Source organism: Drosophila erecta, unplaced genomic scaffold (assembly GCF_003286155.1).
Source record: "Drosophila erecta strain 14021-0224.00,06,07 unplaced genomic scaffold, DereRS2 tig00000055-arrow-pilon, whole genome shotgun sequence".
In the NCBI taxonomy this organism is placed as follows: Eukaryota; Metazoa; Arthropoda; class Insecta; order Diptera; family Drosophilidae; genus Drosophila; species Drosophila erecta.
This window is the reverse complement of record NW_020825200.1, coordinates 10,425,301-10,443,992: the sequence shown is the minus strand read 5'-3', so window position 1 is coordinate 10,443,992 and position 18,692 is coordinate 10,425,301. Positions and strand designations below refer to the sequence as shown.

At 47.7% G+C, this 18,692-nt stretch overlaps 4 protein-coding genes and 1 long non-coding RNA gene across 8 annotated transcripts; 4 read left to right on the top strand and 1 right to left on the bottom strand.

The window, feature by feature from the left end:
- On the top strand, positions 1-1,332 carry LOC113564122. Its single transcript, XR_003407806.1, has 3 exons — positions 1-79; positions 224-581; positions 985-1,332. It is a non-coding gene; the product is annotated as an uncharacterized LOC113564122 (long non-coding RNA).
- Positions 1,333-4,069: 2,737 nt separating this feature from the next.
- LOC6541741 (transcription factor glial cells missing) lies at positions 4,070-6,165 on the top strand. The gene is made up of 2 exons (XM_001969284.3): positions 4,070-4,718; positions 4,790-6,165. The coding sequence occupies exons 1-2, from the start codon at positions 4,321-4,323 to the stop codon at positions 5,904-5,906; spliced, it is 1,515 nt and encodes a 504-aa protein (XP_001969320.2). The 5' UTR covers positions 4,070-4,320; the 3' UTR covers positions 5,907-6,165.
- A 49-nt stretch (positions 6,166-6,214) lies between these two features.
- Positions 6,215-7,312, top strand: LOC6541354. Its single transcript, XM_001969283.3, has 3 exons — positions 6,215-6,429; positions 6,479-6,860; positions 6,920-7,312. Exons 1-3 carry the CDS (start codon positions 6,376-6,378, stop codon positions 7,165-7,167), a joined length of 684 nt encoding a protein of 227 aa, XP_001969319.1. The 5' UTR covers positions 6,215-6,375; the 3' UTR covers positions 7,168-7,312.
- Positions 7,313-9,211: 1,899 nt separating this feature from the next.
- On the top strand, positions 9,212-12,484 carry LOC6541344 (trifunctional enzyme subunit alpha, mitochondrial). Its single transcript, XM_001969282.3, has 5 exons — positions 9,212-9,470; positions 9,779-10,506; positions 10,604-10,744; positions 10,802-11,571; positions 11,634-12,484. Exons 1-5 carry the CDS (start codon positions 9,395-9,397, stop codon positions 12,268-12,270), a joined length of 2,352 nt encoding a protein of 783 aa, XP_001969318.1. The 5' UTR covers positions 9,212-9,394; the 3' UTR covers positions 12,271-12,484.
- On the bottom strand, positions 12,473-17,624 carry LOC6541446. Of its 4 annotated transcripts, none has more exons than XM_001969281.3 (4): positions 17,287-17,624; positions 14,555-14,873; positions 14,208-14,260; positions 12,473-14,145 (listed from the first exon to the last, which is right to left on the bottom strand). In XM_001969281.3, the coding sequence occupies exons 2-4, from the start codon at positions 14,839-14,841 to the stop codon at positions 13,127-13,129; spliced, it is 1,359 nt and encodes a 452-aa protein (XP_001969317.1). In that variant the 5' UTR covers positions 14,842-14,873; positions 17,287-17,624; the 3' UTR covers positions 12,473-13,126. The 4 variants fall into 4 exon arrangements, with proteins under 4 accessions (XP_001969317.1, XP_026834444.1, XP_026834446.1 ...); XM_026978643.1 differs by lacking the exon at positions 17,287-17,624 and adding an exon at positions 15,970-16,105; XM_026978645.1 differs by lacking the exon at positions 17,287-17,624 and adding an exon at positions 14,957-15,643.
- Positions 17,625-18,692: the final 1,068 nt, after the last annotated feature.

The window sequence follows — 18,692 nt, the reverse complement described above, 5'->3', positions numbered from 1 at the left end:
TGTTGCGGATCTCCCGAAAGCCTTCAATTGGTGGATTGCTCTAGATGCGGCGTGCGTGTTAATAGCCACGGCGTTTGTTGTAAGTCACAACTAGCAATTTACGCTAATTGACATTCAAATGCAGTTGAATAAACTTTTTGGGCAACGACTGCACTGCTAAATGATCGTAATAGATGGCCAGGTCGTTGGCTTCTCCACTGTGAATTCTGTGAAATTCATTTAGGGATTTACAGCACCGCAGGACCATCGCTCATCATCAACCCCATCGCCAGATCTCGCCCATCATTTATAAATTGCCGCATCCAATAAAGGCAAACGCTTGAGTAAATCCACTTAATTGCCGTCTGCCTGCGCGAATCGCGGGTCCTTGATGTCCGTGAAATACTCCTGGCTGCCCGGCCTCCGCAATCAGCAAAAGCGAATGGCGAATGGCGAAAGGATGCAGTTGCTCCACGGTCCGGATGTGTTCGCACTCGTGTAAACATGCGCTTGTCATTAGACACACCGGAAATATTGACAGCATTCGACACGCGGCGCACGCGGAACTTGCCACTTTATTTGCCATTTGATTTTTTAAAATTGTAAAATTTTCAATTCAACTGCTCCTCGATTGTTTTCGCAAGTTTCGCTCTTGCGCTTGAGTAAACAGCGTTAGATCTTCGAGGCTACCCTGGCCGAAAGGATCGGGTGGTTTTGTATCCTGTGAGGAGGGGTGTCCTGTGTCCTCGTCCCTTTCGCTATATGTATCCCTGTACGTGTGTCCTTTGTCTGGGCATCTTTGTTTGGGCTGAAGTGTCGTCGCCATGGCGAATTATCCTGTTTTTTTAACTGAAGTACCTGAAATTTTACAGCGTCGGCTTCGGTTTTTTAATTCCACAGAGAGAGTTTACTAATTACATTTTATTGCGTGTCGCCAATCGCTTTGTCGCCGCTGGCAAGTGTGAAAAATCAGCTCCTTTTTACGGTTTAAATTGGGTTTTTCAGAAGCCGTCGATCTCTTTTCTTGGCCACAATCTATCGGGACCTTGATTGCACATTAGAAAAGTGTTTGGCCCAGAGTTCTGGGAAATTCGCTCAGCCTAGACAGACATCGCAAAATGCCACGCGCTTTCGAACAATCGAAACAATCCTGGGCCATCGGAATTTTTTGTAAGGACATGAAATGCGGGTATCGCTCCACGGATTGTGGGAGAATACTTGTAAATTCGATGTAATCCAACGCCTTAATTTCAAAACACAAAACAAATGCAAATAATGTGCACGAGAAGGAATTTAGATGAAATTTCGGGCTTGGAGCCCAAAAACAAATTAAGCGTGGGAAAATATGAAAATATATTTTTCGCTTGTAATCCTTCTCATAACCATTGAATTAGTGTACAATGGATCGGTGTGAAAACATACACAGCACATTCACCAGGTGTAAGCCCATTAGCAGAGCAGCTAAAACCCACACAACTGACCTCAACTCGAATCCTGTTGACCCGAACTCGGTTTGTTTGGACAGATTAGAGAGCCAAGCTACTTAGCCAGCAATCGGAGTCGGGTGAGGATCACTTGTCCGGACGATCGGTCAATCTATTTAGTCCCGAAATTCGGTGTTTTCGGCTGGGCTTACATTTCAATTTCCCATTTTCCATTTTCCGTTGCCCAATGTCCAATGTCCGCTATCGAGGGCCTGCGATCTCCCCTGTTTTCCTTCACTTGGTTTTTGTTTTTGTTTTTGGCCCCATGCGGAGTGTGAAAGGTATTATCGGTTTGACTGGATCTCCCATCGAAAACGTTGTTGTCGTTTATGTTTTCAGTTACATTTATCAGTTTGTGGAAATGCCAGTTGAACAATGAGAAATTATGAGACTTGCTTTAAATCATTTACCATTTAACATTGCCATGATCCCACAGGGTTGTTCCAAGCTGCTCATTGGCCAACTTATCGGATCGCTGGGATCAGTCATTGGGATTTCTCGTCGTTAGTTGCCAATTGAATGCTTCCATGGTCCTATATGCGGTTTTAATTGCGGCAGCTACGAGTTGACTTTTCTATCCCATCCAACTTTCCTAGGCAAGTTCCACTTAATTAGCTGCAAATTGTTGTTCGACTGCGCGGATGAGATCTCCGATGGTTGATAAGCTTCCGGCAAAAGGAAAGCGGAACTTTCCCTGCTTCCGGCGAGAAAAATGGCTTAATGATCTGCCGATCGATGACTACCAGTCCTTATATAGTGGGTAACAACTTATGATACATTTTTAGAGTATGCAATTGTTTCAGTGCAATATAAAACCTAGCTTGTAAGAGTTTGAACAATATTTGAAAATCCCCAAAAGTAATCTTTTTTATTATTGAGTAGTCATAAAATCTTGGCATTTAAGGAAGGCATTATCCTACGCTCGGTCAACAAATCTTTTGAGCACTCACATATTGTCTATGGCCACGGCCACATGTTTGGCAATCGCTGTAATCCCTGGCCAAATCCCTTCCGACCAGAAGAGACTATCTATCTGCCAGGGGCGTAACTTCCCACGACACCGCAGACGGATGGGTCTACCCCATCGAATTTACGATGACATTTATGCGTAATTTCTGGTCGAGTTTTATGGCCGCAATTGGACGGAGCTCCGTTGGCAGAGAAAAGAGTTCTGCTTTCACTGGCCCCCGCAGAGAAAGTGTCAAATAAATTTGATTGGAAAGTGATCTCTCGTAATTGAAACGGAACAGTTAGTTCCGGGCATCATTAGGGCGACACACCCACCGCGAGTACGGGAATCTGGGACCAGGTAGGATGTGCTACCCTGTGCCTCACAGCCTCATAGCATGCCACGTCATGACTTTCTTCCGTGTCAACGCCCATAGGCTCGGATGCGAAGGGAGCACCCTAGCCCATTGTGCGCCGTAATCCTTTGAGATCCTATCGCGTGCTACGATCCTGATCTTTGGGCGACTCCTTTGGGAGGAAAGACGCCGCGGGTTGCTCGCTCAGTTCGTGTCATAATTGCATGGCATTTGGTCGACGTGGAAGTGTGAAAATTATGGAGTTCCCTCACCCTTTCGGCATCTTAATGATTATGTTTGTTTCGTTTATCTCTGACTTGAGATCGCCAAGGGGCCCAAGGAGTTTGTTTGGCAACTTTGCTTCATTCATATGCGTGAGTTATGGTCCTTGCCTTTGGGTTTCTAGGGGTAGGTTTTCCTATATGGGATTTCTGCTTTTTGATTTCCGTTTTTTGCGTGCTAAATTGTGTTTTACGATTATGAGATCCCCGATTTCATCTTGAAGATATCGGCAGGGCCTCGACATTTCGGTTTCTTTTTTGCAAACGTTTATTTCTTTATCGATTTCGAGATCGTGAGAAGTAGTTCCGTTAGTAAAAAAATATATAATACTGTCTTTTTATAATAGTCATTTCTATGCGTCCTTTTAAACTGCTAGTCTTTGACATAATATTTTCTGCCTCTGAAACTCAAGTACCTTTATAAGCTTTAATGTTTGCATGGGAAAAGTCTTAAAGCCCTTCGCTGAAGTACTTTCCATGGAACCATCTCCATTTTGTTCCGAGCTCTGCTTGCCCTCCAACCATCCCACTTTGCTCCCCATCTCGGCATCCAACTCCAACTCGAATGTAAATAGGCCCGACCACTGGCATCTGCCAGTGACTGTCGCCAGGTGTACCCATCAGAACCGATGCCATACAGCAATCCCCATCCACATGCCCATCCCCATCCCCATCCCCATCACCGATGTTGTAAACTTTTTTCCGAACTTAATTAGCTTTGCCTGGGGTTGGGGCCGTGTTCTTTGCCATCGAGTGCCCCAGACCCCTGGTCTCCATATCGCACAATTACCCAGTGGAGCGCGTGCTGCAACCGCAGGTGCTAGAGCAGCACGGCACTCGTCTCCCTGCCCAGTTCCCAATTGCCAGTTGCGCCCTGTGCTCAGCTCTCGCAGCTCCCAGCTCCCAGATCCCAGCTCCCCATCCCCAGCTGCTGCTGCCACTACTACCAATCAAACCTGCTCGCGAGCTCTCCGCGCTGCCCAAGCTGGAGTGCCGGATAAGGCGGATAAGCCGCACACAAGCGCAGCCGAACTGGAAGGCAGCGGACCAATGGGCGCGCCGCATGGCCACCGAGCAACCCTCGTGCGATTCGACCGCTTCCAACTTAACTGGGCTGCGCAGAGCGGGCCCAGTTAGTCAGCCTTGCGCAGTCGATGCGAACGGACGCGTCGCTCCAGAGAAAAGTCGATATAGTAGTGGCCTATTGGAGAGAAGAAACCATCGTGACCGCGTGTGAGCTCGATACCAACCATTAAACAGACATATCATAGAATGGTCTTGAACGGCATGCCCATGACAATGCCAGTGCCCATGCCAGTGCCCATGCCCGTGCCCAGTCCGCCGGCCACCAAGTCCCGCGTGGCTGTCGACTGGGACATCAACGACTCCAAGATGCCGTCGGTGGCGGAGTTCGACGACTTCAACGACTGGTCCAACGGACACTGCCGGCTCATCTACTCCGTGCAGAGCGACGAGGCCAGGAAACATGCCAGCGGCTGGGCCATGCGCAACACGAACAACCACAACGTGAACATCCTGAAGAAGAGCTGTCTGGGAGTGCTGCTCTGCAGCGCCAAGTGCAAGCTGCCCAATGGAGCCAGTGTGCATCTGAGACCCGCCATTTGCGACAAGGCCAGGCGGAAGCAGCAGGGCAAACAGTGTCCCAATAGGTGGGTGTTTCCCCTAAAACGAAATCAGGGAAATAGTCAAAACTAACTAGATATTTCTTTCCTTCTGACAGAAATTGCAATGGTCGCCTGGAGATCCAGGCCTGCCGCGGCCACTGCGGCTACCCGGTGACCCACTTCTGGCGCAGGGACGGCAGCGGCATCTACTTCCAGGCCAAGGGCACCCACGACCACCCCAGACCCGAGGCCAAGGGCTCCACGGAGGCCAGGCGGCTCTTGGCCGGCGGAAGACGTGTGCGCAGCTTGGCCGTGATGTTGGCCAGGGAATCAGCGCTGAGCGACAAGCTGAGCAGCCTGAGACCCACAAAGCGACAGGCCAAGACGCAGGCCATCCAGGAGAGCAAGCGCAGGAGGATGGGTGCCGCCGATGTGATCCAAGCCAAGCAGGAGTCAGTGGAAGCGCCCAGCTATCTGCCCACATCGACGCCCACACACAGCAGCAGCTTCAATCCATCTCAGGGCTCATATGCAGCCGCAGGATTGGGATCAGTGAGCAGTCAGTGGCACGGAGAGATTTACTACGACACTGAGGAAGCAGCCTATGCCAATGGAATGTACTCCTACGACATGCTCCACTCACCTCTCTCCGCGCACAGCTCCACGGGCAGCTATTACCAGGAGAACAAGCCGCAGCACATGCAGCACTCGCAGTACCAGCAGCAACTTGTGCCAGTCAGCTACGAGCCCAGCCAGCCCATCTCCTCCAGCCAGCCAATCTCCTCCAGCCTGCAGTGCGGCATGCCGTTGTACGAGAGCTGCGACGACACGTCCAGTTTGACCAGCAGCTCGGGCTACAGCTCCGAGGACTATGGCTACTACAATGGATACCTACCCAACTCGCTGGACGTGAGCAACGGTAGCCAGGGCCAGAATCCCAGCCAGGACGGAAGTTTCTACACCACCAGCTCGGAGATCTTCAGTGTGTTTGAGTCGACCCTAAATGGCGGTGGGTCCGGTGGCGTGGATCTCATCTACGACGAAGCAACCGCCTACCAGCAACATCAGCAACCGGGCACGTTCCTGCACCTCACCAACTACCAACAGGAGCCGCAGGATCAGATGCAGTCCGCCGACTACTACTACAGCAACACGGGAGTGGACAACTCGTGGAACATCCAAATGGACGCGACATATCAGCCGGTCGCCGGCACGGATCCCATCTACTGCTAGGGGATCGGGTTCGGATCTCTCATCGCAACTACCATTACTGAGCCACTCAAGCGTTGTTCTAGTCCCTAGTTGATTGATTTCCATTCATGTTCCCATTGCTTGTTGGTCTTATTATTACATATGATTACGGTATTGAATATTGAACGTTTCTAGTTTGTACTTTTGTACTTGTTTCCCAGCTATTCCAAAGTTTTAGAGCACGTAAGATACGTAATGATATCCTTAAGCACACACCGAGTTTTAAGTCACACTTCCCACCTATTTATGAACTTTTTTGTAGTAATAAACATTTTTGAAGAGAAAACACAGAACAAACCCAATCGAAGCAACCTTTTCTGGGCTGTGACACTTGTCCAGCCAGGGGAGCCGGAAAATTAGTCAGTACAACATCACTAGCGGCAGGAGTAACACCTATAGGATTTCCAAAACAACAAGTTCAAATTTGTTAGTCAACCAAAATCGCGTAACAATGGGTGCTTGTCGTCCTCGAAAATGTATTGTCGATCAGAGAACCATTGCAGTGGTGAGTACTCAACCCACTAAAGCCACTAAATCACTAAATCCTTGAGAAGCGTCGTCGCAGAACTCTAATTCGCCTGATAGCCCTGCACAGGCTTGTGCTAGAAACGGGAATGCAAATTATGAATCGGAGAACTCCCACTAGCATTGAGATACTTGGACCAGCCCGTAGGCTAAATTCGCGTCGCAGAAGTCGCAGAAATCGCAGAATCGGAAGGAGAATGCTTTTGGGCGACCGTAGACCGCGTGCTGCATTTTCAATGCCCTCGCTAGGACATCCCGGGCAGAACCCATTCAGCTCCAGAACTAATCCACTCTGGGGACAGGCAAACATCATAACCACGCCGAGATCGTTGGCAGCCTTGAATGGACTTGCTTCAGGGAACCGCGAACCAAATTCGTTGTCGGTAATGGTGCGCTATTTGGATGGGCGTTGTAAGTTGAGCTGCACAATTGCTAATACCAATAGATGCCTACTTAGACACCTTTGTTAGTTCATTTCACCTTGGCGTCAAGTGAAGATACGCGCAATGAGAATCATGGCGTTCAAAATGGCCAGCACCAAGAGGCTCAAGGCGGCAATGACCGGAATCTTCATCCGGCAGCTCAGGCTGCCGATGAAAATAACAATGTGCAAAATCAGAATCCGCAGGCTCCAGATGCCGATGATGCAAATGGGCGGGTTGAAGTGCAGGAGGATCAGGATGCCCAGGCTCAGAATCGAGATCAAAACGAAGAATAGCGAATTACTTCCCTACTTTATATCAATGCTTTATGCACAGTCTAGAATGGTCTTTCTATTATAGATATTATTTCTACATACGGAACACATGCCTGTGTATCTTAAGCCAAATAAATGTCATATTCCCTTTTCAATGGCAATTAAATCCGGGCTCGATTGAACGGCTTACCTCCTGTCAGAGGCCACTCAAAAGTTTGGTTATTGTTTCCAATTTTTTTAAACCGATTATAAATAATTAAAATCGTAAAAGTAGGTAGTCCTGGGGAAGGGAAGGGGTTGCAAGTGGCAGGTCGGGCAAGGAGTACTCGACCCTAATGGGGGTTTGAGATCGACCATAAACAAAACGCCCATTAGTTGTCATGTTGGGTGGAAAGTGTGCCGCTGACGCGTGCGACCTTCAAGGATATTCGCACACTGGGAGAACTGGGAGAACTGGGAGGGAAATCAGAAATGAGGAATGACTTTGTTTCAGGGCAGCTTTGCATACGTAATTCGAGTGCGGCTGCGCCGAACCCTTGCCCAAATGAAAACATTTAAAATGTTTTGATTTCGTTTATGTTAATTTCCAGCCATAAATCAGAGCAGAGCGTGTGCTTCCTGTCGCATCCTGCAACAATATTTGTCCTTGCTGTTTGATTAGCCCTTAGCCCGGCCCGAACCCTCGCATGCAAATGAGTCCTCTTTGGAGTCGCTGACTCTGCTGCTTTTGGTGTTATCCTTGGGCGCCGAGGGGAGGAATCCTTGATCGCAAAGGTATTATGCAAATTCACTGATGCTGATCCCATTGTTGCCGGTGTAATTCAATATTCGCGTGAATAAGTGCGCGAATACAGGATATCTAATCTGAGGTTTCGCGAACTCACATTTGCAATTCCCGAGACTAATTTCGCATGCAAATGCGATTCGGCGGCAATTTGTTAATGCAGATTTTCGCACACTAATGAAGCTCGAATAGAGGTCTCAATTTAGGGTTAGATGCCATATATTGCTATTTAATAAATAGAACTATCTTATGTATTATATCTTTAACTCATTTGAAAGTATGCATTTATGTCAATTTATCTGCCAATTGTTATCCATTTGATAGGCCCGCTGGTTGGAAAGGTCAGGTCACTCACTCAGCCATCTACCAGCATTTGACTGACGGACTTTTGCAGTTGACACAAACCGATGATCTCGAGTGTGACTTTTTTGACTCTTCACACATCATGGACGGATCAGCGGAGAAATCAAGCCGCAGCTGCAGCTCGGGGAAAAACGATTAACTATTTACTTTATAGTACACGCCACATGAAACGCCTGCGTCAAAGGCCACAAAGGCGTGTTGCCACAATAAAGCGCCTGGCGATGTGGCGAAATCTCATCCGAACCTATTTAGGAGTGGCCACTTGAAAGGACAATGGCATCGCACCAAATGAGGCGCGATTAATGCGGCTTCAATGAGTCCTGGACCCTGGACTATGGACTCGAACTCGGAGATCCGAGGAAGCGACCTGAAAAATGCGAGTGACATGCGTGTCCCGCAAATTGTGCGGCCTCTTAATGGTGCAACCTCGAGTTGTGGGGTGGGTCAGCGTGACAGATTCCCGCAAACAATGTTGGTGAAAAATTGTAAAATTCGGGTTCGAGTTATTGTAAAACTCTCGTATTATATGAGTTTATAGTTTGGATTTCATAATAGTAAAGGTCATAATAGTAATTGCATAGGCTAAATCTGACTTGCAGTCTAAAATAAGTTTGAAATTTGGTGCAATCTGAAAAACAAATAAATTACCCACAAAAATCCTCACAAATGTTCACTATAATCGATATAGGATTTTGTTCAAATATATTCATCCCCCATTTTAATGTTTTTATGTACTTTAAAATTAAGAGTTAGTTCGATATTAATACTATTTAAAAGGATCAGCTGCGCCACCTAGTTTAGAAAAATCCGCCACTAGCGACACCTGGTGAGTGAGTTTGTCGTGCTGGCACACGTGGTATTAATGGTATTTTGCTAGAGCTGTCCCTCAGAGAGTACATTTGGTGGTATTCTGGTATTTTTTATCGGTATAGCCGCGGTCACACTGGGGATGTGCAACAAGTAGAAATTGCCGCATAGTTTTTTATAGCGAATCGCGACCACATAACTAACGGGGCAGGATCAAAGTTCGCTAGGCACTAAAACAAATAGTTATCGTAAGCAAAAAGTGACAAACCTATAACATCGAACTGAGAGCTTGCAATGTCGGCAACGAGATTTCTGAGTGCCGTTGGCCAAATTTCGCGACAGCAATTGCTGCAGAATAAGTGCACAAGAGGTGGGTTAATTGGCAGTTGTGCTATGAAAAGGGAAAGTGCAAACTGCAGGTAATAATTCCACACTGGAATTTGGCCCCTTGGAAATGGGCAGCGCTCTAGCGGTATCTCTGTATCTGTATCTGTCTCTCTCCCGTTCCCGTGCTCGCTCTGCTCCACCGATGCCGCATAACTGGACTTTGCACTTTGTACTCTCTCTTGACGTATAGCTTCGGTCTCTTGCTTTCTGATTTCCGATTTCTGATTTCGAGTGCCGTGAGATAATGCCCTAATCGCTAATCGCTAACAACGATCTCTTAACCCCACGCAGCCCTGCCCATGACGGCGCAGCTCCTCCAGAGTCGCCGCCTAATGTCCTCGAATCCCGCACCGGTGGCCAACAAGCATTTGCACACCAAGGTGGTGAATGGAGTGCTCGTGATCAAGATCGACTCACCCAATGCCAAGGTGAATTCCCTGGGATCCGAGGTGAGCGATGAGTTCGAGCGAGTGATCAAGGATCTGGAGACGAATCCTGCCGTCAGTTCCGCCGTACTGATCTCGGGCAAACCGGGCTGCTTTGTGGCCGGTGCCGACATCGGGATGCTGGAGGCGTGCCAGACGCCGGAGGAGGCCACGTTGATCTCCCACGGCGCCCAGGTGATGTTCGATCGCATGGAGCGCAGCAAGAAGCCCATTGTGGCCGCCATCAGCGGAGTCTGTCTGGGCGGTGGTCTGGAACTCGCCCTTGCCTGCCACTACCGCATTGCCACCAAGGACAGCAAGACCAAACTGGGTCTGCCCGAAGTTATGCTGGGTCTGCTGCCCGGCGGCGGTGGCACAGTGCGCCTGCCCAAGCTTACCTCCGTGCCCACGGCTCTGGATTTGGAGCTGACCGGCAAACAGGTGCGTGCCGATCGCGCGAAGCGACTGGGCATTGTGGATCTGCTGGTGGAACCCCTGGGTCCCGGACTCCAGCCTGCTGAGCAGAACACCATCGAGTACCTGGAGAAGACCGCCGTGCAGGTGGCCAACGATCTGGCCAGTGGCAAACTTCGCGTAAGAAAAACAACACTACAAGTTCATTCTACAGAATGAATAATAAATTGGTATATGGCCTAGCCCCTAATCTTGTCTTCCACCATATTCCACACAGGTTAATCGCGAGAAAAGCGGTCTGGTCAACAAGATCCAGTCCTTCGTCATGGACACCGACTTTGTAAAGAACAAAATCTTCGACACTGCCAGGAAGCAGGTGCTCAAGGCCTCGAATGGCCTCTATCCCGCTCCCCTGAAGGTTAGATATTGGTCAAACTCTTCCCATAATTCTAAGCTAACCCACAATTTCAAACAGATTCTCGATGTGATCCGTGCTGGCGTGGATAAGGGATCCGATGCAGGTTACGAGGCGGAGCGCAAGGGTTTCGGCGAGCTATCGGCCACGCCTGAGTCCAAGGGCTTGATTGCCCTGTTCCGTGGACAAACGGAGTGCAAGAAGAACCGATTTGGCAAGCCCGAGCGTCCTGTTAAGACTGTGGGTGTTCTGGGAGCTGGTCTGATGGGAGCCGGAATCGTACAGGTCTCCGTCGATAAGGGATACCAGGTGGTGATGAAGGATGCCACCGATGCCGGTCTGGCCCGTGGTATTGGACAGGTGCAGAAAGGCTTGGAGACGGCTGTCAAGCGCAAGCGAATCTCTGGACTGGAGCGTGATCAGACGCTTGCCAGCCTGCGCCCCACTCTTGATTACAGCGACTTCAAGAACGCAGACATCATCATCGAAGCTGTGTTCGAGGACATCAATGTTAAGCACCGTGTGATCAAGGAGTTGGAAGCAGTGGTGCCCCCGCACTGCGTCATTGCCACCAACACCAGCGCCATTCCCATCACCAAGATCGCAGCAGGAAGCTCCCGTCCCGAGAAGGTTGTCGGCATGCACTACTTCTCGCCCGTGGACAAGATGCAGCTGCTGGAAATCATCACCCACCCAGGCACCTCCAAGGACACCATCGCTCAGGCCGTGGCAGTGGGTCTCAAGCAGGGCAAGGTTGTTATCACTGTTGGTGACGGACCTGGCTTCTATACCACCCGCATTCTCTCCACCATGCTGTCGGAAGCCATAAGGTTGGTTTGCATTCGAAGAGGACTAAATTAAATTTATAATTCTACTTCTACTTTCATATCAGACTGCTGCAGGAAGGCGTGGACCCCAAGGATCTGGACCAATACACGAAGAAGTTTGGTTTCCCCGTGGGTGCTGCGACCCTTGCGGATGAGGTTGGCATCGACGTGGGTTCCCACATTGCCGTAGACTTGGCCAAGGCATTCGGTGACCGCTTCAGCGGCGGAAACTTGGAAGTGATGAATGACCTGGTCCTGGCTGGTTTCCTCGGACGCAAGTCCGGCAAGGGCATTTTCCTGTACGATGGCCAGAAGAGGGGCACTCGTCCTGTGAACAACGATGCCCTCGAGATCGTCAAACAGAAGTACGCCTTAGTCTCAAAGGGAGCCAATGTCCCCGAGGATCTGACGCTGCGAATGGTGTCCCGCTTTATCAACGAAGCTGTGCTGTGTCTGGAGGAGAAGATTCTGGACAGCCCGCTGGAGGGCGATGTCGGAGCTGTTTTTGGCCTGGGCTTCCCGCCATTCTCCGGTGGTCCCTTCCGCTGGGTGGATCAGTATGGAGCAGGCAAACTGGTCAGCAAGATGCAATCCTACGCTGAGCTGTACGGAGCTCCCTTCAAGCCCGCACAGACCCTGCTAGACATGGCTAAGGACCCGGCGAAGAAGTTCTATCCCAAGACTGGCTCCTCGAAGTTGTAGGTCCGATACAATCCGATCCCAGCCTCCGTAAAGCCGCCAACGAAATTTAGCTTTTAGTGCGAAGACAGGGGCACGGCGTGTCCTTGTGCATTTTTCTCAGAAAGGAATCCTTTTATGGTCCACTGCCGCCTAAAAAATGGGGCAAGGCTCTACAGAACTCCCTCTGTTGATGTTGTCGAGATTTAAATTAAAGTTTACCATGTAATTTTCCATACGTTCACTTGTTTATTATTTCACACAGCAGTTTGATATCGATCTATCTCTTTATCCCTCTTTGTTTTACTTGAACGGAAATTCATTTGTACACAGATTCTATAGTTTAGGCTTCAATAGCAGCATACATATATACAGTTTTCTTAACTAACCTGTTTCCGACCTCTACGAAGCAATTTTGAAATCCCAAAAAATCGGTTTTCTAAATTCCTCAACTACTTCGTTCAGGTCTAAATGGCTTTTAAGGAGGCCTCATTACTACTTGTTCGTTGAAATGTGTTCGATTTTAAGACACTCCGTATAATTATTGCTTGGAATAGCTTGAAATCATAAGCAGGAAATTGTTCAAATATATATTGTTTTTAAAGTTGTCATACAGTACTGGAAACTCTTTGGAAATGGATCATTCTAAAACGTGTGGTCAAAATCGAAACAAATCGCGGATTTTCGTCAGTTTAAGGCTTTTGAAAACATCCCCTTACTATTGAGTAGACACAACACATTAACAGTGAGCGGGCTGAAGTAGCTCTGATTCGAATTAGTACCCTACCCATTCCAGCTTCAGTTCCCCCTTAAGCTTCTAACTAAACTTATCCTATTCCTAGTTAAGGATTAGTGACTTTCCGCTGCGCTTTGTATTCCTTCATTGTTTCCTCCAATCGCGTCCAGAGCTGCGCCTTTGATGCTTCATAGATCCCCCATTGCTGCTTCCCCCGCTGCCGTTGACCACGCCAGAAACTCCTCCTCCGCTGCTGTGATCCTGGGCGGGATATCGGGTTACAACGTCGTCAATCAGCTCCAGGATCCCAATCTTGAACTTGCGACGCTGCTGGGGAGTCAGAGCCGCCAGATCGGGAAGAATGCTGCGGAAGAACTCCATGTCCGCCACTTCCGAGGAACTTAATCCGCCGTAGACACTTCCTGCATTCGTCATCGTGCTGGTGGCCTCGCATTCCGTCTTGATTCTTTTCGTGCTGCCCGGTTCGAAGGACGCTGGGTGGTGTTCCATGGCCATTGTCAAAGGATGTGGATGCGAGTGTGAGTGCGAGTGCGGGTGGTAGTGGAGGGGCGGTGGTGTGCCATGTCCACCATCGCTGTAGATGAGCTGCGAACCCGTCTCGGCCAGCTGCACATCTGGAATGAAGTTCTTCATGCTGTCCGCACTGGCGGTATCGCTCCTGGCAGGTGAATTGCCTCCGCCCCCTGGATGCGTGGAACAGCGAGTGGGCGTGGACGAAGTGCGATTCATGCCCAGGGTGTTGGTCACCGCGGGATCAAATGCGTCGATGGTCTCCTCATCATCCTTCTCCGATATCGAGTACTTCATCTCCAAGACCTCCATGCTCTCGCCATTATTATTGCCGATGTTGTTATTATTATTGATGCTGTTGGTGGCGCAGTATTTGTGCTCCTCGTTCGCATGGAGGGCTGGGTGGAGGAGGTAGGGCTGGTGCTGGAGGTGCTGCTGCGAAATCTGGTAGAGCGTGGCCAGGCTGTTGTTTCCCTCCAGGGAGTTACGGCTGGACTTCAGAAAGGGCAGCAGGAACGCCATGTGCTCGGTCAGGTAGTATGGCTTGTGCTGCGGCTCCGATCCGGATTGCTGCTTTATGTAGCGGGAGAGGCAGGCGCGAAGGTTTCGCCATCGCTCCTTGCAGTGGATCACTGAATTATAACGAAAGTGCTGATTAGTTAAAGAGCCTGAGTTTATTACGACTATTGCATACCGCTTTCTCTGGTCTCCTTTGAAATAAGCACCCACGCCTTTTCCTGGTTATCCCTGTGAAAAGTGATTCAGTTCAGTTGAGAACACTATTACAAACCAAATTATCAATATTTTATTGTACATTGCTGCTATACTTGAACTAATTAGTGCTATTATCTGTACACATGAATTATTTATAGAAATTTTATAAAGCTAACAGAAAAGTTTCAACTATGGCTTATGGTTCATAAGCAAAGCATACAACAAATTACATATATTTGAAGTGAATTTATCATTATGAATTATACAAGTTTATTTAAAAGATAATCTTGAGCACATCTTTTGGGGTCTGAAGGACTCGCGACTCACCTGTTGCGGTACTCGGGCACCTTCTTGTCGTAGAGACACTTGTGGGTGCGCACCAGGTTGACGAAGCGGATGTTGAAGTCCTCGTCCGCCTGCATCACTCGATTGGTGGATCCAAGGGAGGCGCCTGCTGTTCCCGATCCCGATCCTGAACCTGAACCCGATCCCGATCCCGTTGGACTGTGGTGGTTGTAGGCGGTGGCGCCGTTGGCGGTGGCTCGCTCCTCGTGCTCGCTGCTGTGGTTGTTGCTGCTATTTGTGTTGCTGTTGCTGCGCGTTGAGGTGGTCATATTCGATGGCGGTATCGTGCACCACAGAGCCCCTAAAAGATACATGCATATGTACGTATTAAATTTGAAGTTATTTCCGTTAATTTAGGGAAATGTTTAGGCGCACCCCGATTACCAGTGGTTTGCTGTCCTGTTGCACGTTAAGTGCCCACGAAATGACAACTTGAAGTTTCGTTAGCCACTCCAATATTTGATTTTTAGACTTTCCTATCTATGTATGTACTTATGTACATTTGAAGCATATATGTATGTATGTACATATTCCTATTTATTTTTGAGCTGGCAAACAAAGAGCATTCTCAACGACTCTTTTTTCAGCTTTTTTTCTGTCTTTTCTGCTGGGGTTTTGTGTTCGGTTTCTTTTCGTTTTGTCGTGTTATTTGTTTGTGTTGGTTTCTGTTCAGTTCTGTTCTGTTCAGTTCAGTTCAGTTCTGTTCTGTTCTGTTCCGCTGTCTGTTGCTGCTGTCTCAGCAAACGAGGAGGCACAGAGCTTTTCGCTCATATATACAATTTCGTGAAACTTAATAAAACATTGTTGTAGTCGTAGCCAGCGTTGTAGTTGCAGTTGTAGTTGTAGTTGTAGCTGTAGTTGCCATTATTTTGAGTACAGTTTGGCGAGCTGGATAGGAAAGCATTGCGTTGCGTTGCGTTGATGTTGACAACTCGGCGGCGGAACGACGACAGCCAGCAACTTTGTTTACTTTTCATATTATTATAGCCACAGCAGCGACAATGGCAGCGGCCATAAAAATAACAGGCAATTTGGCTGTTTGTGCTGTTTTAGCCGCTTGTTTGTGTTATTGTTGTCGTTTGTGTTGCTGTTGCTGCTGGCGTCGAAAGCTGAAAGCTTTTGCCTGCTCCACTGATAACAGCAACAACGGCACAGCTTGAGCAGCAGCAACAACAGCAACACGCGGCTGCAACAGCAGCAGCAACTCACTGCAGCAAGCAATGTTGTGTTGCAATATCCGAAAACATGTTGGCCGAAAACCAAATCCGCTGAATAGTCACGAATATGTGTGCGAGTACCCACCGCGCACTCACTATTCACTGCTCGCCAGCGATTCGCTCTCGCACCTGCGACTACCTGTTTCGATTCTAATCAGCCCACTCCACCTGTCCACTCACTCGACTCAGCTGCCCACCCCTTCTGGCCACCGCCCCCTTCCATCCTCCCATCGCGGCGACACTTGGGCCGCTCTTAAATCTCCGACAGTTTTCCCGCCACTTTCAGCACCTTGCGGCCCCACCAACACATTTGCACAGCGAAAAACGTGCGCACAGTGGGATGGAAGTAAGCGAAAATGGGAATGCCCAGAACGATTAGGAAGCCACGTTGATGGTATCAGATGGTATACATGCATTTATCTATCTACATTTTATCTATCTATATATTAGTTATATATATTTTTCTAACTGTTCAGACATTTGTAGAAAATCGCCTTTTACTATTCAAAATATTACCAACTGTAGAGTGTGGAGAGCAGTATAGGTTTCTGACCTGTTTCATGTACAGTAATCTGGTATATTATTATTTTATTTTTTAATTCTATAGTTTAATGACTGATCCCAATCCCTATTCTATTTTTTCCGCCATAAAAGACTAGCAAATGTCTCTTGCTGTATAAATAAAACTCCCATCTGATTTACGTCCACTTTCGTAGCAGTTTTGAGCCACTGTGCGCTGGCAGCATTGTTGTGTTCTTTGGCCAGTCATCATTATTATCAGCGAACATCATTATCAAGGAGAACGTTGCTCGCGTGTTTCGGCTTTACCCGTTGTTGTTTTTGTTAATGTTATTGTTGGATTGCTGTGTGCGGTGTGCGGTGTGGGCGGTGGGGAATGGAATGGGGAACGGGAATGGCGACTGGAAGGGGTAGGAAAACAACTAGCCTGGGCTATATGGCAATATTTATTGTATTACGTCTATTTAACATAAACATATCGGCATGAGCGTACTAATGCCTTGAGAAATGTTCATGTTTATCTATTAACAACGGGGCACAGCGAAAAGTACAGCAACGTACAAATCGAAAAACACAGAAACAGCAAAAGCCAAACACAAAAACCAAAGAAAAACGAAAACAACAGCAACAACAAGCACAACAACAACAAAAAGAAAAAGAATTATTTCTAAAGCTAACAAAACACAGAAAACTTGCAAAAAACCCCGGCACACTCTTTGTTTCCCTCCACCAACAAAAATATATACAGTATATTGTATATTCCGTGGCCCAATGACAGCAACAACAACAATCGCCATAACTTTGTTAGATAGACCAACAACAACAATACACACACACACACACACACTTGCACACAGAGGCAATCGCACACAAGGAAACAATATGGCATATAGAATTTTTCTTTCAGCTGCTTATCAGGCTGTTGTTGTTGCTGTTGCGCCTAACTTGCGATGTTGTGCGAAGAGAAGAATTCATTACCTTTGGGAATTGTTCGTTGGCAAATCGCTGGATTACCAATAACTCCTGTTGCAGAGGCGATTTCCAAACGCGACAACTCCTTGCTCGCAGCGATTTCAAAACGACACGATACACGGCACACAAATAAAACGGCGCCAAAAATATTTTTGTTGCTGCTGCTGTTGCTGCTGCTGCTGCTGCTGCTGCTGCAGCGACCGACGACTGACGTAACGTTCAAAAATGTTGAATTCGAAAAACTGGCGGTCGAGTCGACGGTGCACGGCGCTCGGGAATCGGCGGCGGACTGTTGGATTGTTGGCAATGTCGTATGTTTCGCGTTCCAAGCGACGAAGGCGACTAAACACACAGAGCCACAAATGCTGCCTGCTGCCCTGCGAGAGCGAGCTATGCACTGAGGAAAATAGTCGAGTGGTCACTTGGCAATTTTCAAATGTAATATAAGAACATATGCAAATAGTTAAGTGTACATTATTCAAGCGTCTCTATAATATGTGTTGCTTTAAAGTTAATTAGCGGGGGAATAAATATCTCGCGACTTCTTTAATTTTAATGCAAGCGGCATTCATTTAATTGAATAGTTATAACGCTCTAATAAGTAGCAATCAAATGCGTATTTTCTCAGTGTATCACCCAGTATCTATCGTATACGTAGAACACTGAAGCAACAGCAACAACCTGACGGCGGCGAGCAAACAGAGAACAACGCACAAGACCCCGCTCTCCGCCGCACACACACAGATACTCACACGGACACACACCAGCGCGGTAATACAAACACACACAGCTGTCTGCTCAACAGCAGGCAACTTTTTATTGTTGTTGCTGGCAACGAACAACAAATAAGACAAACAATGCACACACACACACGTAGGTATGACGAGTGTTTTCGAGTCGGAGAAACGGCAACTGCGCGGTACGAAATGCAAAGATACAGATACAATGCGTTTGATGAGAGGTGCGGAGGGGAGGGGTACGGCACAGGCCAACAAAAATTGTTGCACTGCATCACGAATGTGGCCTGTCGTTAGAGGCGAAGTCGCCCCGAAGGGATCTGGCAAAAGGATCATTCTAGCGTACTTCTAGGTATTTATTCAAATGGAAACCTATTTTCAAGATCTATTTTAATGTATTAAATGGTTATTGTTTCGCAATATCAGTTTTACAATATGATTTCCTTGAAAAATTAATTCCAAGCCTTAGTTCTATAAATTAAACACAATTTTCTCAGCGGAAAATTATTAAATATAACTTTGAGTTTATATTCCCATGTAATGGTATTGTTTCCATTCATTTCAGTATTCACTCACTATTTCCGAAAAATACACATTTTTCACGCGAATCCTCACAAAAAATATCAAAACAACAACAACCCAAATAGTTTTACCTGAAAATAATTCCAGTGTGCG

Coding starts and splice junctions, on each gene's coding strand:
- LOC6541446 (XM_026978643.1), bottom strand. CDS start 16,012: ATGGAAGGGGGCGGTGGCCAGAAGGGGTGGGCAGCTGAGTCGA. Junction 14,874..15,969: donor GGGGTGGGCAGCTGAGTCGA/GTGAGTGGACAG, acceptor TGTATCTTTTAG/GGGCTCTGTGGTGCACGATA. Junction 14,146..14,207: donor AAAGGAGACCAGAGAAAGCG/GTATGCAATAGT, acceptor GTTATAATTCAG/TGATCCACTGCAAGGAGCGA.
- LOC6541354 (XM_001969283.3), top strand. CDS start 6,376: ATGGGTGCTTGTCGTCCTCGAAAATGTATTGTCGATCAGAGAACCATT. Junction 6,430..6,478: donor ATCAGAGAACCATTGCAGTG/GTGAGTACTCAA, acceptor ATCCTTGAGAAG/CGTCGTCGCAGAACTCTAAT. Junction 6,861..6,919: donor GCGCTATTTGGATGGGCGTT/GTAAGTTGAGCT, acceptor CACCTTTGTTAG/TTCATTTCACCTTGGCGTCA.
- LOC6541741 (XM_001969284.3), top strand. CDS start 4,321: ATGGTCTTGAACGGCATGCCCATGACAATGCCAGTGCCCATGCCAGTG. Junction 4,719..4,789: donor GGCAAACAGTGTCCCAATAG/GTGGGTGTTTCC, acceptor TCCTTCTGACAG/AAATTGCAATGGTCGCCTGG.
- LOC6541344 (XM_001969282.3), top strand. CDS start 9,395: ATGTCGGCAACGAGATTTCTGAGTGCCGTTGGCCAAATTTCGCGACAG. Junction 9,471..9,778: donor GCAGAATAAGTGCACAAGAG/GTGGGTTAATTG, acceptor AACCCCACGCAG/CCCTGCCCATGACGGCGCAG. Junction 11,572..11,633: donor ATGCTGTCGGAAGCCATAAG/GTTGGTTTGCAT, acceptor CTTTCATATCAG/ACTGCTGCAGGAAGGCGTGG.